This window comes from Heteronotia binoei, chromosome 15 (genome assembly GCF_032191835.1).
Source record: "Heteronotia binoei isolate CCM8104 ecotype False Entrance Well chromosome 15, APGP_CSIRO_Hbin_v1, whole genome shotgun sequence".
NCBI classification, from domain to species: Eukaryota; Metazoa; Chordata; class Lepidosauria; order Squamata; family Gekkonidae; genus Heteronotia; species Heteronotia binoei.
The window spans coordinates 29,199,930-29,226,059 of NC_083237.1; the positions used below are offsets into that span (position 1 = coordinate 29,199,930).

The 26,130-nt window shown below is 46.3% G+C and overlaps 2 protein-coding genes across 2 annotated transcripts in view; one reads left to right on the plus strand and one right to left on the minus strand.

The window, feature by feature from the left end:
* The window catches only part of POLR2L (RNA polymerase II, I and III subunit L), a 217,890-nt gene that overhangs the window by 20,759 nt on the left and 171,001 nt on the right, over positions 1-26,130 (minus strand). The gene's annotated exons all lie outside the window — the stretch shown is intronic.
* LOC132583835 (apoptosis regulator BAX-like) lies at positions 8,656-24,165 on the plus strand. The gene is made up of 6 exons (XM_060255522.1): positions 8,656-8,839; positions 16,251-16,299; positions 17,306-17,470; positions 18,328-18,463; positions 18,593-18,697; positions 21,400-24,165. Exons 1-6 carry the CDS (start codon positions 8,788-8,790, stop codon positions 21,499-21,501), a joined length of 609 nt encoding a protein of 202 aa, XP_060111505.1. The 5' UTR covers positions 8,656-8,787; the 3' UTR covers positions 21,502-24,165.

Here is a 26,130-nt window from a genome sequence, read left to right on the forward strand (position 1 = left end):
ATCAGTGGGTTGATGCCAATGAATCCAGTCCTAGTTCTGCATTTTTAAACCAGTTATTATTTCCCATGGACTATCAAGGACCTAACTTTTTTCTTCTTTTAATAACAACTAAATTTGTAGATGAAGGTTCAGACTGGGGTCTTTCCTGATACTTTGGTATGGTACATTAAGCAGGGGTGGCCAACGGTAGGCCTTCAGATGTTTTTTGCCTACAACTCTCATCAGCCCCAGTCAGCATGGCCAATGGCTGGGGCTGATGGGAGTTGTAGGCAAAAAACATCTGGAGACCTACTGTTGGCCAACCCTGCATTAAGGGACTATCTAATAGTAGGAAAGATGATTCATTTACTGTTTCTAATGAGGGAAGAGATATGTTTTTGGTAACATGGACTAAAAGATCAATAGGCACAACTTATCACCCTGTGAAACATCAGTTTCCATGAATTAGAAATTTCAGTTCTAATTTGAGGGGGTGGGGGTGGGTTCATGTGGGTTTTCTGAGCTGTGACTTTCATTCTTTCACCCAGATTCACAGATTGTTTTTGTGGAATGGGATCCACAGGCATAACTTGAATATGTATCTCATGTGGATGCCGACCTTCCACATTGCATTGTCTTTAGCAGCAAAATGTGTCCTGATGCATACAACTCATACTGTGACACACCTAGCCATATGCAAACAATCATGCCTAAAGTGGGATTGGGGCATTTGTCTTCATAGAAGGGTATTTGTTGGGTTGGACCTTGTTTTACTCTGTGCCTTATCATTGTGTTTTTAAGTGCTGTTTCAATATTTGTACATTGTTTTTAAATGAAAACTGTTGTAAAAGGTTTTTTTGTGAGGTTAAACAATTTAATCACATGTGGTTCATTGGACAGTGGCTTTGGGAGACTCGACTTTCAAAATGTTGCCTGGCTGAGGGAGGGAGGCTTGGTAAAGCCAAATTTGGCCAGCCTCAAGTCTCCCATGTGAAAAATTGAATGAATAAGAACCTGCCTCTCAAGGTTGTTTTGAAAAAACAATGAAAGTTGTTTTTGTATATTCAGTGCTATCTCAGTAGAGTTAACACTGCTGAAGGAGCAGAGGTGGTGTTCCTTTATGGAAATGGAATCCACAGTTATGTGTTTGAGAAGTGTAGGCAGCATTTTAGCAGTCCTGTGGCAACCGAACCTTTAGAGTAATTGACCATATGGAATCTTTGGAGTTAGGTTGTTCAGAAATGGGTATTGCGTCACTCCTCCTGGCTTCAGATCTAATCTGTGTCGAGGCTAAAAATGGAGTTTTCCTGTCCGGGCTGAAAACAGAGTTTGATTGTGATGTTTGTACCATGGTGCGAAAGGACTGTGGTGAGCCAGTTTGTTCTCTGATTTTGGATGGGACTGGAACACATGAAGGGATTCGGCTCAAGAAAAGTACAGCTGCTGTTTGGGATGCTTAAACTCAAATCTAGAATTAAAGAAGGATCTTCTGTTAATATCCCTGACATTTTTAAGATATGCCGTTCTGACTCTAACCTGTTTTACAAATATCAAACTTCTTAATGATGTTTCCCTGACCAAGTAAATAACCCTTGCTACAATGTGTCCCAAGTGCCAAAAACTTCTCATGAACTGTCATACGATTGGCTACATCCTTTTGGAGAATTTCTGTAACTACATTAGAAAGCCTTTCACACTTCAGCTTGGGCTTTGCTTCACTGTCATCCTCTTTGGACTCATCTGTAGAGTCTTCATTACTCTTGGACTCCTTCTCTGCTTCCGCCATAGTGCTGCTGGCTCAACTGTGTAATTAAAAGAGTCTAATTTGTTTCTGGGATTTTCTCTGTAAAAGCTTTCATATCTACTAAAGATGAAAGGACTAAACCCTCTAGATATTTTTAGAGAGGTTTGAAGCTGCTTGTCCTGGTTCCTGTGTGAGCCGCATAAGATCAGAGTAGTACTCATGTGGTCAAACCACACAAATTCTTTTTTTTCTTTCTTATTAATAAAAATCTGTTTGAAATGTTTATTCCTCTTGTGTGTGTATTTTTCAGAGGGTGGAGAAATCACCCTGCTGCAGTTCTCTCTCGTACTGCAGGGCAGGTTGGCCATTATAGCTCAAACATAAATTTTCCCACAGAGGTCACACACGTTTCATGTATATGATTAAGTGGACTGTACTTCATGAAAGCTTGTTTTACAGCTAAGTTTATAGTCCTCTGTGCATTGACCTGGGAGTAAATGTCATTCAACATATGGGAACTTCCATCAAATTACACAGAATTTTGCTTTTGCCTTAAGAGTTTATGAGGGCTGCCCTGCCAGTAGGGATGCAAGCCTCCAGGTGTGACCTGGTGATCCCCAGAATTACAGCTTATCTCCAAACAACAGAGATTACAGTTCTTCTGGAGGAAATGGATACTAGAGGGTGAACTCTGCATCATTGTATCCCATTGAGGTCCCTGTCTTTCCCAAGCTCCAACCCCAAATCTCCAGGAGTTTCCCAGTTTGGAGCTGGCAACCCTACCTCTTCATCCTCTGACAAAAGCTAGAGGGGACCTGGCAAACTTACCTACTAGAATGGGCAAAGAGGGGATGTAGTTCCATGATACAGCATGCAGAAATTCCCAGGGTCAATCCCTGGCATCTCCAGTGTAAAGGATCAGGTAATAAGTAATGAAATAGATCTTTGCCTAACACCCTGAAGAACCACTGCAAGTCTTAATTGACAAGGCTGACCTTGATGCCCTGCTTCAATTTATGGCAACTTCATGGATTGTGGAATAGTCCAGTAGCACCTTAAAGACTAACAAAACGTAGCAAAATGTTTTTAAGGTACTACTGGACTCTTGATCTTTTCTTCTGCTACAGGCAGACCAACTCGGCTACCCATCTTGATATATCTTCATGTACTGTGATAGATCAAGATGGGTTAGTCTGTCCAGTCACATCTGCTATTGCTATTTGCCTGCTAACATCATTCAATACAGTGAAGTAATTCCAACTGCATAGCACTATAATCCAACATTTAGATCCCCTTAAAGTACAATATTTCTGTGTCATTCACATCACAATCACTACGGGGAACCAGGGCTTTTTTTTTCTTGGGAGAATACAGTGGAATGAAGTTCCAGAACCTCTTGGTGGAAATAAAATTCTCAAAAAAGGTTTAAAAGTTTATGAGGGTGGTTAGACGCTCCAATGGAAGAGATATATAAAGTAATGGCCAAACAAAGGAAGGGTCTAGTAGGGTTACTATACAGAAAAATGATTTAAAATAAAGATAAAATAATACTACATTTACAAAAGATTTGGAGTCATGAAGGTCAGTTAACAGAGAGGTTGGCTGGGAAAATCTTGGAAGGACTAGAAGGGATTAAAGTAATCAAATTTAAAGAACTGGAATATAAATTTTTCACAAAATGGTACAAAACACCCGCACAAATAGCCAATATATTCCCAGGAATGAGTTCCAAGTGCTGGCACTGCAAACAATTTAAGGGTTGGTTTGCACATATGTGGTGGGAGTGTGAAGAGGTTAAACCCTTCTGGGGGGAAATTATTGAATTTATTAGAAAAGTCTCCAATGTACCATTAACCATTGGCTTTAATATGATGTTGTTAGGCACAACAGGAAGTCCGGCACTAAGTAGACCCACTCAAAACCTTGTCAAGGCAATGATACTAGCGGGGATGGCGGTCATCGCTTTGGGGTGGAGAGATAAAAGTAAATGGTCAATAGAAATCTGGCACAACTATTTGATTACATACAGTCTGACATCGTGGCAACAATCAACAAGGATTCCACGTGGAAAGATAAAGCCAAGGAAATCGAGACCAGATGGAACCCTTATTTAGAATGGATCTCAGGAGAAACAAGGAAGGACATTCAGTGGAAGATCAAGACTTTGTGCCCTTGGCTGAGGGGGAAAGACTAAGAGAAGATGGGGAGGGTTGGGGGGGGGGGAGGGTTATTTGTAATTCCAACATTCATGCGTTGTAATTGTCAATTTTACAAGAGTCAATAAAACATAAAAATATTTATAAAAAAAAAAGTTTATGAGGGTCACCCCTGTTTCTCCTTCATTTCCCTCTTGAGGGGTCCAGCATCTCCTTTTCCTGAAAAAAGCCCTGCAGGGGACAATAACATAAACACTGAGTATCTGTAAATTACATCCAAAAGGCTGAATTCCAGCACACTACATGTGAAATTGCTTCATTGTACTGACATTCTATTGGCTCTTTATGGATTCTTTGGTTTGTATATGGTAATATCATTCAACATGTGTAAGCAGGTTTGAAATATTGACTATACATATCTGCTTTACAACTACACTATATTGTTTTTATGCTCCCGAAGAGATTATACTGTCCCATATATGGAAACATTGCAGACTCTTTGTTTGGCTTTGTCTGTTAAAAAATTGGTAAAATGAAAAAAAAAAACCCCAGCATCTAAAATCACTCCACTTTCCCATATATACGTAGGTCAGATGGGACATATTCTAGCAGCATCTGAAGTAGTGTGAAAGCTCATACCCTGTCACAAATTTTGTGTTTGTGTGAATTTGTGGAATTGTGTTTGTGTGAATTTATCCTATCCAACGTTGATTCAGAAGTCCCCCTGAGCTCCAGAAGATCTGCTCCCCTGTAAGTGTGTAAAAGGGCTGGCAGCCCCGCCGGTCAGTCTCCTTCCCAAACTGCAACCCGCCCCCCCTTACTTCTTCCCATCATGCACTGTCCTCCTAGCGCTCAAAAAGCCGTTCCCTTTTATCACGTGACTAAATTAGTAACCAATCCCCTCCCCAGCTTTTGACGAGACTGGGGGAGGCACCTGGTGACGCATTGACCGTCACGTTACCAAAGCTATTGTGAGGAGTGGTAAAGGATGGATTTTTTTTAACGGAAAACGTGTAAAACGGCTGTGAGATTTTCTGAGGAAGAGGCAGGAATTGTGCGGCACCGCTCTGTACTGAAGTCAGCACAATTATTTCGTTTCTGTCCGGAAGTGGTTATGTACACCCTTTTCTTTTTAAATGACGCTTTCCCGCGCAAAGAGTGGGTGGGATTCAATTGTCACTTACATCATGGGGACTTCCGGTTTAAAAAAAACTTCCCAGCGCCGTATAAGGAAGGGTTTGGCAAAAAGCGCTCAGCGGCGCCCCTTTGTGCCTCTGAAAATATAAACAGAGAAGCGTGTTTCTTATCTCTACGACCTTTTGGTCTCTGTTCCCACAGACTTTAGGATGAGGGCGCAGCTTAGTTTTATTGGTTTACTGGAAGTCTCAAGCTACTATGGTGTAGAACAGGGGTGGCCAAACTAGCTTAACGTAAGAACCACACAATAAAGGTGAGATGTTTGAGAGCCGCAAGACAAGGAAGGAAGGAAGGAAAATAGATGGGAGAGGGAGGAAGAGGTGGAAAGAAAACAATTTTAACTTTAAATGCATTCTCCAAGCCGGCCAACAGGGTGGCGGGGGCTTCAAGAGCCACACAGTATGTGTGAAAGAGCCACATGTGGCTCCTGAGCTGCAGTTTGGCCACCCTTGGTGTAGAACAAAGTTGTAGTCCAGTAGCACCTTTAAGACCAGCGAGCTTTTATTCATTTATTCATTGGTCTTAATGGTGCTACCGGACTCCAGCTTTGTTCTGTTGCTTCAGACCAACATGGCTGCCCACCTTGACCTGGCTACTATGGTGTATTCATTTATTCTCATGGAAGTGGCCCAGTTTCATGGCCTTTTGCAGTAATAACAAAGTATAAGAATCTTGTAGTGGCCAGCTTCAAGCTTAACTAAAGTTTTCCTGGGTCTGAGGAAACTACATTTGACCCAGTGTGCTCCTTCCATCCCACCCATTTCTTCTATAGTAAAAAACCTTGCTGACAGAGATGAAGTGCAATCAAGCCCAGCAAAGCTGATGCTACAAGAAACAGCACCATCCCTTTATGTTATATGTTCTGAAGTAAGAAGCCCCAGTGTTTGACAGGGCTGACTCCTGTGAACTTGCACATAATATTGTAGTCTAACAATACTGATATTATGTCTTTTCCCTAGTGTAAATCCAGACAGGAGTAGCTCTGCAGAGGCACATAGTGAAAACATTGGTCTTTAAGATGCCACACACAGGACTCTTAGGTTTTTGCTGTTGGGCATCTGTCCCTCTAGTAGGATTGCCAGCCTCCAGGTGGGGCCTGGAGATCTCCCAGAATTACAACTCCAGGCTACAGAGATAAATTCCCCTGTAGAAAATGGCTGCTTGGCATCAAATTCCCCCTCATCACCCCCTAAATCCACCCTCCACAAGCTCTGCCCCCAAAATCTCCAGGTATTTTCCACCCCAGAGTTGGAAATCTTATAGCCCTGCAGGTTTCAGGTTTCCTCCCCTGAGAGAGGGAGCTCTTTCCCCATCAACACATCTGCCAAGGGACCCATTCTGAGGTGTACTCTGCGGTGCAGAGTTAGCTCCGATAGGTGCACTACACGGACCCATTGGCTTTCATCATGCCCTGAGTGAAAAGGGTACACCCATCATTTCATTATGAGCTGAAAACAATGTGTTTTCCCTCCCTCTTTCTTAAAAAAAAGTCCTAGAGAGCTCAAAAATTAGCAGCTGTTTAATGATGCCCATTTTTGTTTGCCATAATGAACACTATTACACAGCTTTTGGTTTTAAGATTCATCTATGAACCAGCACTGCTTCCTGTAGGCTTTGTTTACACTCCCCAAGAACAGTCTGTAACTGCCAGTAAGCTGGTTTTCAGGGAAGCTTATAAACTCTAACTCCAGGTTTCATGGGTGCGTCATGCGTGTGTTGAATATAGATACAATACAGTCTCGTCAATTGTATTTTTATACTTTTGTGATTACGAGCCACAGCCACTTTGTGAACCCAGAATGCAAGGGAAAAGTTAAACAAGCAATTGTCCACCACTTCCTGTTTTCTCATTCGCTGAGAGCCAGAGTGGCATAGTAGCTAGTGTTGCACTAGATTAGAAGAAATCTTGGGTTCAAATCTTCCTTGCCATGAAAACCTGTGTGATCTTTGCATCTGTTAAAACATCATTATAAAATTGTTATTCTGGAATCTGATGTCTTCATTATGTAACATGCTAATTTACTGCCCACCCTCTGCCTATATGTATGGACTGGTAAATTCCATTTCATTATGTCTGAAGAAGTATGCATGCTAATGAAAGTTCATACCTTGAATAAAACTTTGGACTCAAACTACGTTCTACTGCTTCAGACCAACACAGCTGCCCACATGGATCTACCCACCTCAGAACACTTTTACTGGGATTTAAAAAAAAAATCAAGGGAAAACTTTATGATAGTATCACCCAGTAAACTCCTATTTTATGCATACTCATAAAAAGTATGACTCAGGTGTGTAGAACCATATTGGTCTAAAGCAGTACAAAGTTTGAGTCCAGTGGTACCTTTAAGCCCAATAAAGATATGTATCTGAAGAAGTGTGCACATGAAAGCTTATACCCAGAGTAAAACTGTGTTGGTTTTAAAGGTGCCACTAGACAAAAACTTTGTTCTTATAAAAACTGTATGTTTAACATTATTATGTGTTCACATTCCTACTCTGCCATGGAAGCTCACAGAGAGCCCTCTTGCCAGTCAGTCTGTAATATAATGGGTTCAACGCAAGGAAAAGGTGAGGTGGTAGTGATCATAGCTCTTTTATTGTGTACAACATAGTATAGGGCTGCACTCTAAGACAAGAGAACTGGGTCAAGGGGGCCAACTTATATACACTCAGGGTTTCTACACAAACACACTATTGGACCATTCAAACCAGCAGGGGGCCCGTGATTGAAGCAGGGCAGCAGGGATTTGGATTCTACTGTCCATTGTTCCCGAGTCCCCAAATTCAGTCCTACAGGCTCCAATGAGTCAGGCAAGAACACTATTAAATATACACATTTCAGATCACATATACAAGTCTTTCAACCTAACCTATTTATTTACCTCATTTATACCCCATCTTTTCCCTCCCCCATGGGGACCAAGATAATTCTTTTCTCAACCCTGTGAGGCAGGTTAGGCTGATAGTGTACAGTTGCCCTAAAGTCACCCACTGAGCTTCCATGGGGAGATGCAAGCCTGGTGTCTCCTAGAGCCTAGACATGCACTCTTAACACTACAACCTACCTCACAGGGCGGTTGTGAGGATACTATGGAAGAGGAGAGAGAAGCGTACATGCTTTCTTGAGCTACTTAGAAAATAAAGGAGCTAAATAAAATACATAAAATTCAAGGCTCTCCCCCCCCCCCCCCACCTATGCTTCCGAGGAAGTTCAGGGGCTCCTGCAACACAGCTTGAAATCAGGTTGTTCGCTCTGGGTTGAAGATATCTGGTGGGTGGAGGCTGGGAAGGACGGGGTTTGGGGAGAAGGAATTCATTCAGCAGGATATAATACCGTAGATAGAATCTATCCCCCAAGGCAGTCATTTTCTCCAAGGGAACTGATCCTAGTTGTCCGGAGGTCAATTACAATAGTGGGAGACTTCCAGGTGCCACCTGGAAGTTGGCAACCTTTAGTCCTGGGGTTGAGCGCGCGCGCGCGATTGAGAGAGAGAGCCCCGAAACGTGGCTCTCCTAGCCCCGCCCCCTTCTTGCCCTGCCGGTCTTTTGTAAACTCCTCTCTGCCCCTCCTCTTCTGCCGGCTGCCTGGTCATGTGACTCCCCAGGAGGGCGGGGGAGGAGGAGCCGGGGCCGCCAGCGGCGGCGTTCCTTCTGCGGTCCTTTGGCGTGGGTGGAGCGGAGGTGAGGCTGGTGTGGCGGAGCGCCGACATGGCGGCAGCTGGCAGAGAGTGCGAGCCGGAGCCCCCGCCCCAAAAAGCGGGTAAGGGGGAAGGAAGGCTGCAGGGACAACAAAGGAGGGGGGATGATGTCTTTTGGGAGGGGGGCGCGGTTGCTAGTCAGGTGGGGATGTGGTTGTTTGTCAGGCACAGCAAAGTATCAAGTCCCTGCTGCAGTCATCATGTCGCCATGCCCTCCCCCCCTCCCGCCCAAAGGGCCCTGCCCTCAGTCTTCCAGTCTGGAGCACCTTTCGGTGGGGGTCCTCACCCTGAATCGGGGTCATTGTGTTGGCTGGTGCCGCCCGATGCCTCGGGCTGGGCATTCCTCAGGCAGTGTGTGGCTATCTCTGTCCACATGTAAAACTAAAAGGCTTTCTTGATACGGGGAAAAACTTAAACAGGTGTTGTTGTTTTATTAATGCTAAAAAGGTAATATAAGGTAAAAGGAACAGCCCGTTTTGTGCAGGCTGGCGATATTGGTCAGTTCTGTTATGTCATATATATCCCACCTCATCAGAGCCAAACCTGATTCTCTCCCACGAGTTTGTTGCGTTAGTTGGCATTGCATCCTAAAGGTCTTTCAATGGTTTTGAGCAGGAGTGGCCAAACCGCGCTCGGGAGCCACGTGTGGCGCTCAAAGCCCCCACCGCCCCGTTGACTGGCTTGGAGAATGTATTTAAAGTTGCTTTCTCTCCCCTTCCCCACCTTTCTCCATCTATTTGCTTTCTTCCTTGCAGCTCTCAAACTTCTGATGTTCATGTCTTGCACCTCTCAAACATATGACGTTTATTCTGTGTGGCTCTCACGTTAAGCAAGTTTGGCCACTCCTGGTTTTGAGTATTGGCTTGTCTTCACTTCTTACAACTGCCCTGTAAGGTAGAGCCAGTATTATTATCCCCTGTTGTTGACGCTGAGAGAGGGTAGCTTGACTAAGGCATTTGTGCAGAGTGCAAGCCAAACGCCAGTGAATCCTTCTAAGTTCGTTTAAGTCCATGGCTTTAGAAAAGTGCAGCTCTATTTAGGATTGCACTGCAAATCTCTTAAACCAATACATTGATGCCTGATTTCTGTTTAATGATAAATCCCAGGTAAAAGGTGAATTACTGAGGGATGCTGTGTAAATTTGTTATGGCAAAAACTCAAGGGAGTTTTGGGGGTACCTTGGAGGCTAAGAGATACATAGTGGCTTTTATAGACTAGAACTCGCTTCATTAGATGTATGAAGTGTGTCCTTTTTGGATACACTGGAGGCCCACAGTGGTATGTGTAGTAGCTAAAGGGTCAGATTAGGGCTGTAAAGACTCATGCTCAAATCCCTGCTCAGCCACAGACCTTGTTGGGTGACTTTGAGCCATTAACTTGCTGCTTTATGTCTCTCACGGACTAATTTGGTAAAGCCAGGTATGCTGCTTGGAGGATGGGCAAGGTCAAAATCATATAATTTGTTGATTTATGGAGATCACTGTGTGTTCTCTCCAGAGGGGATACAAAGCAGCATACAGCTTTCTCCTTGCCTCCATTTTATCCTTACAACAACAACCCTGTGGACTAGGACAGGCCGAGAGGGTGACTGGGCCAAGGTTTCCCAGTAAGCTTCCTTGGCAGAGCTGGGTCCTGGTTTGACACTCTAACCACTACATAATATGGTTTTCTGTACATAATGAGGAGAAATGTAAACAGTGGACTACCATACACTTGACAAAGTGCCCTTTTGTGTACAAAAGCTTTAAGTCCTTAAAGTGCTGCGAGACTTCTTAATCCTACCCAACATCACTGTTCTGCCCTCTTCCTCCTTAATTAATGATATGGTTTATTTGTTGTTGCTACTGTACTTCTGTAAATGAATTATTAAAGTTTAATAAAAATGAAAGGGTTTTTTCACAAAAAGAAAAGCTGCAGAGTGCTATGAATTGATTGTGACAGTGACCTTTTCACCAGATGTTTTGTGTGCTGAGTGGCCAGCTTGCCTGTTCTTGCATTGCCATGGTAAAATGTGTCCCAGCAGTTCTGTGCCTTTGGTAGCTGTCTTGATCTGCAGCAGTTCTTAATTGGTAGAGAGGCATTTGTCACCTAAAAGTATCACAGTTGATAACAGAAATACAAGCCAGTTAAAAAAACGTTGGCTACCCTGCTGTCCTAGAGAAACTACATCAAAATTGGGAGAATGAGTAATATTAGTTAAAATTGTGCAACATATAATAAGATTGGGGGTATGGGGTGGATCCTCACCCTGAGAATTTTACAGTCTAAATTTAGATCAGGGTGGGGAAGGAAGAGGTAACATGAACGTGTGCTGATGCAGTTACCCAAACTTGGGCTGTGTGCTAAGAGGTTAATCCTTGGGTGGGGCTCAATTAGGTTAATGTTTTAAAAAAAATTTACTTCTTTTACTTAAACTTTCTGCACTATGGAGACCCGAAGCCAATTACATAATCGAGAGCCAGTTTGGGGTAGTGGCTAAAAGCAGCAGACTCTTATCTGGAGAACTGGGTTTGATTCCCCACTCCTCCAAATGAAGCCACCTGGGTAATTTTGGGTCAGCCACAGTTCTCTCAGAGCTGTTCTGTGAGAGCTCTCTCAGCCCCACCTACCTCACAAGATGACTGTTGTGGAGAAGGGAAAGGAGATTGTAAGCTGCTCTGAGATTCAGAGTGAAATGAGGTTTATGAATCCAATCTTTTAATTTTCATCATTTTTCTCTTTATTTATTTATAGTTTGTTATTTTTGATTTTTAGCCCACCCTTTCCCAAATGGGCTCTGAGTGGGTAACAACAGCGGGTAACAACTCTTCTCCTTTTTATATTCACAACAACCTTATGAGGTGGGTTAGGGTGAGCATGTGTGACTGGGCTGCAGTCTCTCAGCAGTTCCTCAAATGAAGCCACCTGGGTGACCTTGGGTGAGCCACAATTCTCTCAGAGCTGTTCTGTGTGACCTCTCTCAGCCCCACTTACCTCACAGGGTGTCTGTTGTGGGGAGAGAAAGGGAAGGAGATTGTAAGCCACTTTGAGACACATGAGGCCTGCTTGTTACACCTCAAACAGCTTTTTATTGGGGAATATTACTATTTCTTAGCTCAAAATGGTAGGCCTACGAGAGGTGAGGTGTATGGGATCTATGTCTTTGTCTACGGAGATAGACCACTGAAAATCCTTTGGTTAATAATGGATTTTATTATAGCATAAGTTTCAAATAGTTACATCCCAATCAAACAATTTCAAGCATACAAGAGGAATACAAGAGGTTAGCTGAATAAGCAGGATGGGGGAAGGTGATACAATACCTATATCTTTGCAGGGTAGACTCAGTCAGAGGAAATGCAAGGCCTCTGGAGGGAGATTTCTCTTGAGAGGAAGGGGGGGTGAGGGTAGGAAGGGGGTGGAGGAAGGAGAGGGTGAAGGGATTCCCTGTTTCCTTCGTTTTTCTTCTTCTGCAACCAGCTTTCCTGCTCCTACGCTGCCCTAAACCTGACAGGTTGGGTTGTCTGTTTTCTAGGGTAAATTACGTCACATCACTCAATTAACCTACCCAATGAGGGGGCAGAGTGTCACACCAATGGAAAATCGGGGTGTCATATGTGTAATATCCAATCAGAGACCATTCGTATCATAGATCCATACCCCAACATAGGCATTTTAATTACACTGGCCAAATGACTTTATGGCCTTGTGTTTCCCAAAACTGGTTCCTTTGAAGCTCCCCAAAAGTGATAGATTTCTCCCTTAGTGTCAACCATGGATGGGCATCCATCAAGTGGTCAGGGGACTGAATGACTTTGATGGCCTTAGCAATTAATTAAAGAAAAATAGAAACTTTGTTAAGAGTCAAAATTGTGATATCAGTTTACAGGTTATATAACACACATTCACAACAAGAGGAGTGCTTAGTCTCTAACCTTTGTGCTCCTGCTGTCTTGTCCTGAGGATTACCAGATACAAGCCATTTATTTGTGTTGGAGGTTTCCTGGGTCAATCTTATTTCCTTATGCTTTGATAACAAGTCTTTTAAAGTTTGCCAAAAGTGAAGGAATTTTTATGGCACTGCCCACCAGTCTCTCTGAGCCCGGAACTTTTTCATTCCCAGGAGCAGAAAGATGGACGCTTCTCAACCTTTCAGCTGGCATCATGTTTGTCTGGCTTGTGGACCAGAATCACATTACAGACTTGCTTTGGGTCAAGAAGGAACTGGATTTGTCTCCCTTATGTGAAAGAAAGACCATTCCAATTCAAATGGGCATTGCTGTATCCAATTAATATTCTAGGGTTACATTGCAATATCACATTCCAGGGGTGCATGGCTTGGGAATAAGTACAGGGGTGTCTTCCTGGGTATCATGCTGGGGTGACCTTGGACCAGTTCCAGTTCTCTCAGAGCTCTCTCAGCCCCACCTGCCTCACAAGATGACTGTTGTGGAGAAGGGAAAGGAGATTGTAAGCTGCTCTGAGATTCAGAGTGAAATTATAGCGGTGAATCAATAAGAACAAGAATTATATCAATAGCTAATCAATATGTATGGCTTAGCAATGCTTAGAATAAAGGGAAATAGCAGTGCCTTTAGAAAATAGTTTTAGTGGCAGTTTAAGTCAGCTTGCTGAGGCGTCAGGAAACTAGGGAAGTGACGAAAGGTTAGTGACCATTTAGAAAAACCACAAGACAGCTGGGGCCCCGGCAGCAAGCTTAAAGAAGAGCTTCCTCTTTCTGCAGGTAGAACATATATGCAAGATAATAGCAATTTAGCAATAAGGAATGTGTTGGTATTAATCTCAATAAGGAAACAAGGGACAGCTGGCAGCCCATATAAGGTCAATGAACCCAGGGAGATGAGCTAACGGACTGATACACCACACAGATTGTGGTCAAAGCATGTTTTTGTCAGTATCCCAGGGACTTGGGGAACTAAGATGTGTTAAGGTATTGGTTGGGTTGAGAAACCCTATAAAAGAGGAGGGGCAACTGTAACAAGCGCTCAGACTTCCACCTTTGAGGCAGATGCCTAGGAAGCTGATCCCACACGTGTGCTAATAAAGAGCTGTTTTCCTGATTTCATCTCAGACCTCCTTTTGTCTCTGCACCTATCCGTAAGAACCACCAAGCGGGGGTTTCCCGCTACAAAATGAGGTTTATGAATCCGATATTTTCTTCTTAATCATTCTTCTCTTTATTTATTTATAGTTTGTTATTTTTGATTTTTAGCCCACCCTTTCCCAAATGGGCTCTGAGTGGGTAACAACAGCGGGTAACAACTCTTCTCCTTTTTATATTCACAACAACCTTATGGGGTGGGTTAGGCTGAGCATGTGTGACTGGCCTGCAGTCCTCCAGCAATTCCTCTACCCTACAAGAGGCATTTCTTCCATCATTGGTGCCATCATTGGAGAGCCGGTTTGGTGTAGTGGTTAAGTGTGCGGACTCTTATCTGGGAGAACCGGGTTTGATTCCCCACTCCTCCACTTGCACCTGCTGGAATGGCCTTGGGTCAGCCATAGCTCTGGCAGAGGTTGTCCTTGAAAGGGCAGCTGCTGTGAGAGCCCTCTCCAGCCCCACCCACCTCACAGATTGACTGTTGTGGGGGAGGAAGGTAAAGGAGATTGTGAGCCGCTCTGAGACTCTTCGGAGTGAAGGGCGGGATATAAATCCAATATCTTCTTCTTCATCATCATCAGTTCTGTGGGGCTGAAAGTGTTATGGGCAGTGGGCGGATTTTGGGCAAGGAGACAGCCTCACTGACGTATGGTTCTTTCAAGCTTCATCTTCATTAATGGTGTGTCGAAGCAGTTTGAGTGTCAGCCTAAGACCTGGGGGAATTATATTTGAATCCCTGTTCTGCCATGAAAACTTGCTGGTGGCCTTGGGCCCATCACAAGCTCTCAGCCTAACCTACCTCACAGGGTTGTTGTCAGGAAGATGGAGAACAAAGGGGTTTCCATTGGGTAGAAAAGTGAGGTATATATTTTAAAACAATTGAAATACAATATAAACACTGTGGAGGAAGAGTGATAACAAGGGGGTCTTTCAGAAGTGGCAGGGCTGGGGGGTGGGAGGTTTGAACACCAGAGAATGCAAGTCCCTAATTTTATATCTTTGTAGCCAGTCTTGTTGTGTAGAAGGCATGCTACTACAGAGAGGTGGCTCTGACTCTTTCTTTGGCTGCTGACTCAGGGCTGGTCTAGACATTACACTTTGATTATGAGGCCGGTCCAAAGCCGTAGTCCCCTGAGGTCTCTTCCGCGAGCAATCTCAAAGGCAGCACAAAGAGCTGCATGGCGCTCATGGCATGGAGGAAGGGGCTGCAGGAATGCTGTGCTGGATTGTGACTGAGGAGTTCTGAGTTCTAATCTCAGCTCAAGTCATGCAGCTAAGTGGGAGGAGCTTGGGCCAGTCATACATTTGTTTGTGAGCTCTCCCTCTCTCTCCAACTTGCCTCAGAGGATGGTGATGAAGCTAAAAATGGGGAGGGGGGATATGCTCACCTGTGTACATCACCTTTAGTTCTGAGTAGGGGGAGGAAAACGGGGCTTTTTTGAGCAGGAACGCAGTTCTGGATGGCTTGGGTCAGGGGTGTGGCCTAATATGCCAGTGAGTTCCTGCTGGTCTTTTTCTACAGAAAGCCCTGTGCGAAACAATGGTGATGTCAGGGGTGAGGCTTACCGTGCAAATGAGTTACTGCTGGACTTCTTGCAGAGAGGGTAGGATATAAATGTAAGGTAAATGAAACAAAATGAGCCCCGTGGCGCAGAGTGGTAAAGCTGCAGTACTGCAGCTGGAGCCCTCTGCTCACGACCTGAATTCGATCCCAGCAGAAGCTGGTTCAGGTAGCCGGCTCCAGGTTGACTCAACCTTCCATCCTTCCAAGGTCAGCTTGCTGGGGGGAAAGTGTAGATGACTGGGGAAGGCAATGGCAAACCACCCCGTAAAAAGTCTGCCGTGAAAACATTGTGAAAGCAACATCACCCCAGAGTTGGAAACGACTGGTGCTTGCACAGGGGACTACCTTTACCTTTTTAAATAAAACAAAAAAACCCTGAAGATAAATTTGAGAAATGATCAGTGCAAATCTACATGGTGAGCAATAATGCACAAGCCACGCCTCACTGGGACTTCCTTATCTGGTAACCAGTATGAGTCAGCCATCCTGAGAGGTGCATATAAAACTGTACGAAGCGCTTGAAAAATGGTTAGTCATAACAGAATCATATTGATGGGGAAAGGGAGACAACATGTGGGAAATGGAAAGTGATACTGTGGGCTGACTGGACTGCGAGGGGCAGCTTGTCAACTTACCTGGGTTTTCTTAGCCCCTTGTTTTGTTTCCTGCCGCACCTCACGGAGGGATAGGGAATGAGCACCCAGACTGAAAAAGCAGATTGGAGGGTGGTGGGCTCAAGGATTTCCTGGGAGGCTGGCAAGTTTTCTGTGCTAGAGCTTATTTTCATCCACGATGCTCTCCCTTCCAGGCACAACTTCTGACCAGATCCTTAAGACAGGAACTCTTCTTCTCAAGGGGTGAGTGAACACATGAAGCTGCCTCCTTCTGTATCAGACTCTTGGTCCATCAAAGTCAGTATCGTCTACTCAGACTGGCAGGGTCTCAGGCAGAGGTCTTTCGCATCATCTGCTGCTTGGCAGGCCGGTAGCTACAGGAGGGCCTGAGGGGGTCCGGGCTCCTCCAGTCAAAACCCTGTTCCACTTTTGTGGCACCTCCTTTGAGTTCCCCATCACTCACCACCACTGGCTGCCATTGCTCTGAGCAAGTATACTGCTGGTTGCCTTCAGTCCCTGCTCCAGAAGGAATGCCAGGACAAGGGGGAGGAGGGGCTGTGGCTGAGCAGCAGAGCCTCTGTCCCACGTTGGGCTTGCCCTCCTTGCAAACTACAGGGCAGAGAAGCTGATGGGGGCTGCCTTCAAGGGGGGCTTTTGCTGGGGAGGGAAGGCTTGCTGGGTGAAGGTGAGGATTGGAGCAACGTGCCCCAATGACCATGGCAAGGGAGGAAGAGCTTAGGAGTGGCACTAAGAAGATCCCAGCATGGCTATGCAGAGAGGCCTGCCTTGCAGGGGGGTGGTATGTGTCAGGCAGGTGGCACCTGGGATTTCCTCTCCTCCTGAGGAGATTGGTTGGTGCTGGCTGACTTGCGCGCCCCTCCTCTTGCGCCTCTGCTATCCCCACGGATCTGACCAGAGGACTCCAACTGTCAGGTACAGGACATTCCAGGGCTGTGGGTGGCCCCTCCAAATGAAACCTGTGTTCCTCCAAACTTTAAATCCTGGCTATGGCCCTGCTGCTTGGTCCTTTTAAATAGAGATGCTGGGGACTGAACCTGGGACCTTCAGCATGCCAAGCAGGTGCTCTGCCACTGAGCCACAGCCCTTCGGGGCCTTAAAGGGGCTGTAGACCAGAGGAATTAGGGGATGTGTTGAGGCTATGAGTCATGCAGCGCTGGGCTTCTGTGGGAGTGGAATTAATTCTGGTGCATGATGATGGTGATCTCCCCCTTTCTTGTTCCTGCGACAGCTTTATCCGGGACCGAGCCCAGCGCAGCGGAGATTCTGGCTATGACGAAGTGATAGCAGAACTTGGAGGTTCAGAGTCCCAGCCTTGTGACCCCAGCACCAAGAGACTGAGCGAGTGCCTGCGTCGGATCGGGGACGAGCTCGATGGCAACATGGAGCTACAGAGGTGGGTTTCAAGCAAAGGCTGAATCTGCTGCCAGCTTCTGATAGGCCTCAGCATTGGGAATCAAAGCACCTGTCAATTCTGTGCTCCTCTTCTCAGCTCCATAGCCCCCATGCATACTGGTCACACTAAGCAGTTGTTGGCCAATGGGGAGAGAGTTCCAGCCGTCTCACACTGTGTTTGTTGGGATGGATTATCATCTTACTCAGCACGGAGAGATCGAGAAGATTGAAACCCAATAGAATAATGAAGAGCCTTTTGAGATACCCCCTCTTTCCGGCAGAGCATCAGTCGGTCCTACAGCTTGTGAAAACCGGGCCTGAGTTCCTGCTCTAATAAGCTTTCTTTCAGAGTCGCTTCTGAATGGCAGTCTGTAGCGCATTGCCTGACAGGAGCTTTCTCCTAAGTCAGCTGATCCAGGGATGGTTTAATTTGCTTATTCCTCTGTACTACACAACATGGCTCACTAATTGAAGCTATCTTTGGTATTCTGGCTATGGCTCTCTGCTTATGACATACCATACCATGAATTCGTGCCAGGGCGGGTTTCGATTGCTAAACGCTGGGCAGTCTTGCTGTAGAAGGGAGCTTAATGGGATGACCCTTTGGTCTCTGTCAGGCCTATGTCTAGACGTGCCTCTGCTCAGCCTCTCCAGCGAACTCTTGCTAAATACATTAAATGACATTTGTTTTCCAGAAATGAAAGCTTGGCCAGCTTCTTCCTGTTAACCACCCTCTTTTGGTCCGTGTTTGTGGCCTTGGGGTTTCCTTCTTCAGAAACCATGATGTTTCCACTGGGTTCTCTGTGGGTGGGCAGGGCGTAGGTTTAATCTGAGCCGCTCTGATGCTGCCCCTTGCAGGATGATAGAGCAAGTGCAGGGATACCCTCCGAAGGAAGTCTTCTTCCGGGTGGCTGCAGACATGTTCGCAGATGGGACCTTCAACTGGGGCCGTGTGGTGGCTTTGTTCTACTTTGCATGCAAGTTGGTCCTGAAGGTCAGTATGCCACTGCTGTCACACCGCCATTCCCCTGCCCCTCCAGTCATCCACTCTCCAGTTCTGACTGTTGCTAGTAACTGACTCTTCTTTCCATATCCCCCTTGCTACCCCCACGGACACGGATAGGCAATTTGCACTAAAGTACCAGACCTCATCAGGACCATAATTAACTGGACGATGGAGTACATCCAAGAGCATATCATGGCCTGGATCCAAGCCCAGGGTGGATGGGTGAGTATGTGCGGCATTTTCCAGGACATTAGAGTTTAGTTAATGATACATTTATACCCCACCTTTCTCCCCACTGGGGTCCATAAATTGTTTACATCATTCTCCTTTCTTCCTCCATTTTATTCTGACGACAACCTTGCAAGGTAGGTTAGGCTGAGAGTGTTTGACTGGCCCAGGGTCACCCAGCAAGCTTCCATTGCAGAGGCGGGTTTCAAACCTGGAGTGTCTTATATCGTAGTTCAGACATGGCAAAAGCCACATAGAATAAACGTCAGATGTTTGAGAACCACAATACATTAATGTCAGATGTAGGAAGGAAGGAAAATAGATTGGGGGATGGAGAGGTAGAAAGAAAGCAACTTTAAATGTGTTCTCCAAGACAGCCGATGGGGCTGTGGAGGCTTAGAGAGCCACACAATATGTGTAAAAGAGCCACATGTGGCTCCTGAGTCACAGTTTGGCCACCCCTGTCCTAGTCCAACACTGTAACCACTACACAGTGTTGGACTTCAGTTGTCAAGAACTGTCAAGCTTAAGACTCTCAGGCCAGTTTCTTAAAGCCTGCAGTTGCTCACAGCTGTCCCCTTACAAACTGCATGCCAGTTACATTCCACAAACCAATGCCCATTGAAAACGGATGCTGTAGATCTGTCTTAGAGGCAGAAGGTCTCAGGTTTAATCCTGGCATCTCCCATTAAAAGGATCACACATGACCACACAAAGCTGCCTTATACGAAATCAGAACATCAGTCCATCAAGGTCAGTATTGTCCACTCAGACTAGCGGTGGCTCTCCAGGGTCTCAGGTGGAGGTCTTTCACATCACTTCCCTCCTGGTCCCTTTAACTGGAGATGCTGGGAATTGAACCTGGGACCTTCTGTTTGTAAAACAGAGATTGCCGCTCAGCCATGGTCAGGTCAGAGTTGATGTGAAAGGCCCTCTAGGTGGGATGCTGCACAGCCAACACGAGTCATCATAGACAATAGTGGCCTTGAAAGAACAGTAGTCTTTCTCAGTAAAAGACAGATTCGTGTATCCACGGTGTGCCCTCTTAGAGTGCATGGTTAGCCATCACCTATTCCTGTGCTTTCTCTCTGGTTACCCCACAACCATGCTATATCCAGAAGATCCTTACTGCCCTTCGAGGGTTCTGTAAATCTATTTCAGGGGGCATTTGTATGATTGTTAGGGATTCAGTTGTGCCTGACCTGTTGCTGTCTGAGGTTGATTAAGCTTTTGTTGCGGGGGGATATGATTGTGCTCCCATCTTGGGCTCATTGAGGAAAGGTAGGCAAGAAAATGTTTTTAAAAGTGTACAGAAAGGGGTTTTTTTGGCTGCTCTGAGAAGTTGCTTGTGAGGTGTTGCTGTTGCTTTTAGAAGTTGCAGAGGCACTCCATGGTGGAGGCAATTCAAATTAGGCCTGCCACCACCACCTCCCACAGCCTGCCCAGGGACTCAGCATGGTGGGAGACAGCTGTGCCTGCAGGCAAGGGAGGGTCACCTCTGCATAGACAGAGCTGTGGCAGAAGGGAATGCCAGCCTCTTGGCAGTCAGATGCAAAACAGCACTTGGGGCTTATATGTACAGTGCCTCCATATCTCTACAGACTTTGCAGGCAGCAAAGAAAAAGTAGGTTTAGATGGAGGTTGTGAGTGACTTTCTTTAACATGTATTAGAAGTTATTAGAAATGCTTCACGTTCAGTTGGAGAGAAGTTGATGTGAATCCAACAGGCATCATGCCACCTAAGGTTTGGATTTGCAGCCTGCATTTCCTGACCATTTCTGACTGATGAGCTTTCAGTATCTGATCCTGATAGATTAAGGGTCCTGGCTATGGTTACAGATATAACAGCCACCAAATGCTGGGCCTGAATTAAATGTTCTGTTCATTTGGTGGAAAGTGCTATTAAGTCACAGCTGACTTTATGGTGAGCCTGTGGGGGTTTTTAAGACGAGAGACGTTCAGAGGTGGTTTGCCATTGCCTGCCTCTGTATCATGACCCTGGTATTCCTTGGAGGTCTCCCATCCAAATACTAGCCAGGGCAACCCTCTTTAAGCTGCAAAAATCTGATGAGATAGGGCTATCCTAGGCTGTCTATAGACTCTGCTTCTCTTCCCAGTAGGTGTCTAAAGCAGCTTACATAATCCCCCCTGCCTCTGTTTGACCTTCATTGCAACACAGTTCCATTTTGGCACTTCCACTTTTTTCCACCCTCCAAAACACGAGATAGCAACACCATCAGGACTCAGACACTATCTTGCTTTCTCAGAATTTAATGTTCATTGTTACCTTGGTTTTAATTGCTTTTTGCTGGTTTTATACCACTGTAACTCACCCTAAGCTCAGTTTCTAGGAAGGGCAATCCAAAATCTAAATAATCTGAGGTTGATTAAGCTTTTGTTGCGGGGGGATATGATTGTGCTCCCATCATTAAACGAACAACCCTGTGAGTTAGGCTAGGCTGAGAGAGTGACAGGCCTAAGGTCACCCAGCAAGCTTCCATGGCAGGTTGGGATCTGAACCTGGCTCTCCAATCTCAGTCAAGCACTCTAAGTGTGACACCGCATTGCCTCTTGGCAGTAATTCAGAAAGATCTTCTGGGGAAGAGTTTCACAAGCAGGTCTGCTGAAGTCAGGTAATGTTCAAGCTTTTCCATTTGTGCAATTTGAATTATTCCCCCTCCCGTCTTGTTTTCTAGGAGGGCCTCCTATCCTACTTTGGCACCCCGACTTGGCAAACCATTGCTGTATTTGCTGCCGGTGTTCTGACTGCGTCACTGACCTTCTGGAAAATGTCTTAATCTTCAGTCCCCTCCAGCAGGGAGGGAGGGGCACACTTTTTCATTGTGGGAGCAAAGAGGGCAGGTACCCTCAATTTCCTAATCAAGAGAAAAAAATGGGCTGTGATTCCCCAACCCCCCCTGTTCTGGGCAAATGAGGTTTTTTTTATGTACTCTTTATCTTGGTGCCTTTTTAAAAAAGCGCACACCTTTTTCAAGTGTACTTGATGGTATTACTTTTGCCTGTCTGTGCCTCCTGGAGGTTAGAGAGCAGCAGCCATGGAGATTGCTAATTGCAGCTTTTGAAGGATGCAGGAGCAGGGGAAGGATGAAATGAAGGATGATAGGTAGCTTCTGGTTGGTGAGATGGCCCCACTGTTCAACCCGTGTGTGGTTTCCTAGAACAGGACAACGGGATATTTTGTCTTCGTGACTTCTTCAAACGAGACCGATTCTGGTGGAACTGTGTGAGCCAGCCTCTCTCTTTTGGGATGGGAAATCTCAGAGGCTGAATCGGGACACAACTCTGCATTGGCAGATTCAAAACTCGTCAATGAAATACCGAATTCTGCCCCTCCGGGACTTGAAATGTGGTCCGAAGTGGTGATCATTTGGACCACAGGTACTAAATTACAAACACCAAGAAGCAGAGTTATCTAGGCACCATTTTCAATATTAATTCAGCCGATGTCAAATGGGGGATGTTGAAGCAATGCCTCACAGTAGCAGGTTCTTTTGGTTTTCTGAAGAGATGCTGAGTGGTGATGATGGCCAGAGAGATGCTGGAAGACAAAATAGGAGAGCTGTGCTTGACAAGAGGAGACCTGCACAGCTTGAGGGACCCTGGGCTGTTGGATGGATTCATCTGCCTAGTTCCACCGCAGTGGAAAAGATGCTTCCGACTGCCTGAGGATCTTGGTGGCTTAGGGGAAAAGGAGCAGGAAAAGAGGGCATAGCAGGCTTCCATCTGTTCTGCAAAGGTTCTGCAATGCACTGCCAGCCTCTTCCAGTGGATTAACTGCCCTCTAGGTGTTCCCTAAGTTTTGTCAGCTCAGCTCAACAAACAAAAAATGTCACCAAATGCTTTGTTCAATCTGTATTTCACATACCGTGCCCAGTAGGGACTATCTAATTGTGGCTGTGATGGGGAAAGTTTGAGTATTTGGTATTCTCTTGTGTGGCTTCTCTTCTTTTTCTTCTCATCTCCCCTCCCCCAAGTTGTGTGCAGTCACAAAATACTTCCGTACATCTGCCTGGATGCAGATCCCAACATCTGGGGGTATGCCATCCCCCACTGTGTTGCCATGCAGATACTAATTTTGTACAGATTTGGACTAGTGTGGAATTAACTTTCACACAAACTGGTGCTTCAGAATTGGTTTTTTACTGTAAGGAAGTGGAGCTCCTCTCTTAGCCTAAAGCCTCTGTGTTCTGCATTTTGGTTGAAGAGAGTTAGTTTCCATCTCCTTACTACATTTGGCTTTTATTTGTGCTGGAAATTGTTTATGGGAGAAAAAAATGAACTGATCTATATGTTTTTTGGTGGTTCAGAGCAGCGGGGAGATGGATGGGAGGATGGAGCATGGAATATGTTAGAGGGCCCTCTGGCAGTGGGGTTCTTTGTTATTTTATCTCCTGCAGTCAGAGGTAGAGATTAGAACTTCCTTGAGGGGGCATCAAATGCATGTGGGTGGATAGCTAATTGAGCCAGCTGGCAAAATCAATTTGTAACCTTGTTGGGAAGGAGGCCTCTTTGGTCTGCTCAGCTCCTTTTCATCTTGTCTTCCTTGTGGTTGTCCATGTATTTCCTACCCACCCCTGGAAGGGGGGAGAAATGAACACAAGTGAAGAAACTAGTTTAGTTTGCTCAGGCAGGAGACTGTGATGGCAGAAAGCTGAGGTAGCTAGCAGAATGGACTGTACCACTTCAGATTTCTAGTGGTAGAATCCAACCTTGAATGGTCATTTTCCTTAAAGAAGGAAAGAAAAGGAAACTAGCACAGTAGGAAGACAGGTTGCTGAGTTGTCTTTTAGCTGTGGTGGTTTCTTTTTTTTGAAGAAAGGACCCACTACCTTTTTGGAGCAGCCCGTTGTTTTGTTTCATTTGGCCCTCATTCTCCTGCAGGTGTGATTCAGACATCAAAAATCTACTGTTGCTGCAGCCATAGGAACACAGTATCTATTGCAGGCTGAGAGAGTTCAGCTTGCCCTCAAGTGTGTGTAGTTGACAGTGTGCTAAAGCATCCTTTAGAAATACCAGGGCTGGCAGTGTGTGTCTTCCCCACAATGTATGTTGTTGGGGGTGGGGACTTGGGGGGTAACTTTTCCTGCCTCCATCTAAGTTGATAGTGGCTGGTTCTTGGAAATAATTGAGCAGGAGGAGGGATCAGGGTTTTTTTTTCCCTGCAGTGGTTGCAGGGAAGGGGAATAAGTGGCAGGCAGGGAAAGAGGGTATTTAGAACAGAACTACAGAAATTGCCCCGAGCTCACCCATTGCCTTCCTTTCCCTGTTCTTTAGGGGCTTGCAGCACACACAGACCTTGTACAAGCGCAAGCAACCATCCTCTCTCCCTATGATGTCCTTCTAAAAACTCAATCAGGGCAGGATTCACTATCTGAAAGTGCCCCCCCACTCTTCTCCTCTACAGCTGTTTGTGCCACTCCTGTTCATCAAAGGCAAACAAATGCAGCCAGCTGTTGTGAATGTGCAGGTGGGGTCAGAGTGTAGGGGGCAGAAGATCCAGTGAGTGTAGCAGGCTGGGGAGAATCAATTGTACTTGAATAATTATATTTGGGTGGTTTTTTGTGTTACCTCAGGGGCTGGGTTGGATGGGGGTTGGGGTGGAGTGTGATGCCATTAGAGGGTAGGGGTTTGGAGGAATGGGAAACTCCCAAATTTTGAATGGAGGGGTGGGAGACAGAGAAGAACGTGCTGACATTAGGAAATTTGAGGGGAAAGTATGGGGCTTCTGATGTCATTGTTTGGAAGGGGTTTTTTTTTAAACGCTGTGGATTTTCATGATGTCATAGTTTGGGGGTTACAAAAGAATTGAGGTTTAAGAATTTGCTAACTGGGTGGGGGAAGGGAGTGGGCTGATACTTGTTTCAGGCTTGAGGATGTGTTGGCAGGAGTTATATGTAATCCCAATCTTGGGATGGGGAGAATTCTTGGATCACTGGCATCTCTCTCTGATGGGCTTGGGAAGTCCAGCAGGTATAACAATGCATATTGTGTGTCTTTGATTGCTGTTGTGCCATGATCTGTATAGGCATCTCTCCCTGCCCCCACCCCACTGGATAGTATGTATGCGATGCTATTCTTTGTCTTTTTTGCTTAGCCATTTTTACATTGAAGTTCTCTCGCATTTTTGGTAAGGACCCTTTTTCACTTCCCAGTACCTTCAACCATTCCCTGGTGCTCTGTCATCCTGAAGTAGTTTACGGTTCATCATATCCATTTGGGCAGGTGTCAAAAGGGGTTCCAACAAACGGTTGTCAGGCAGATGGTCTCTGGGGGGCCAGAGTGATTGGCAGGTTGCACAGAACAGAACATACAAGTTGCTGTGTTTCAAGGTTCTCCTCCAGGGTCTACTCGAGGTAGCAGCAGTGGCGTCACTGGGGTGGGTTGCACCCTGGGGCCAAGTGCGTGGGTTGCACCCTGGGGCCAAGTCGGTTGCACCCTGGGGCCAAGTGTGCCGGACTCGGAGGGAAGAGCAGCAGTCCTCGTGCGCTGCCCAGAGGTGCTAAATCCCTCGCGTTCGAACAAAGGAAGCCTCCGCCTGGAGAAGCCGAAAGATTTGGGGACGGTAACCGTCCCGAAACTTGAGGAGAGGCGCTGCTCGTCCTGCAAACTACTTCTTCCATCAGTCCGTCCCTCCCAAGGCGCTGGCGGCGGCGCGGGCTTGTGCAAGACCAGTTGCTAGCCGAGAGCGGCGGCTGGGGGAGCTCAGCGCACCTGGCGAGAACCAGCGAGAAAGAAGCCCGCTTCGGGTCCTCGTCGCCTGCCCCCTCCTCCCCCGCCGCCAGCAGCAGCGCCTGCGGTGCGGAGTCTTCAGCACTGGCGCTCATGCGCACTGCCGGCAATGCTCCTGCGCTACCCCTCACCCGCTCCTCCTCTTGCTGCTGCGAGCGCGCCTGATGCCGCCTGTTTTCCTCCTGCGTGAGGGACTCCCTCGCTCTCTGCCTGCCTGCCCCCTTCCCTTCCCTCCTGTGCCCCGCGCGTCTAAAGCCTCCTTTCCCTCGCTGGTTGGCTCGCAACGTCCTCCCTTCCCTGGTTTGCCTGCTCGCCCTCTGATGCCTGCCTGCGGAGAGCTGCGCTTTCCTCTTCCCTCCCGGCCTTCTCTCGCTTCGCCACTGCCTTGAAAGAGCCTCCCCGCGTCTCCCGCCAATAAAGACTGTGATTGCTTGCCGCCTGCTGCCTTCAAAGAGCCCTAGGGGGCCAATGAGAATGCTCTAGGGGGGGGGCCAATGGCCCCCTTGGCCCTGCCCTAGTGACGCCTCTGGGTAGCAGTGCTGTATTCCACCTTCTCCTCCCGCATAACCATAACCACCCACAGCTCCCAAAAGTAGAACTCATAGCAAGAGTTCTCTGCAGCTTCAGAGCCAGCCTGTGGGAGTCACATTTTAATGATGGCTGCTCCATTATTCCTC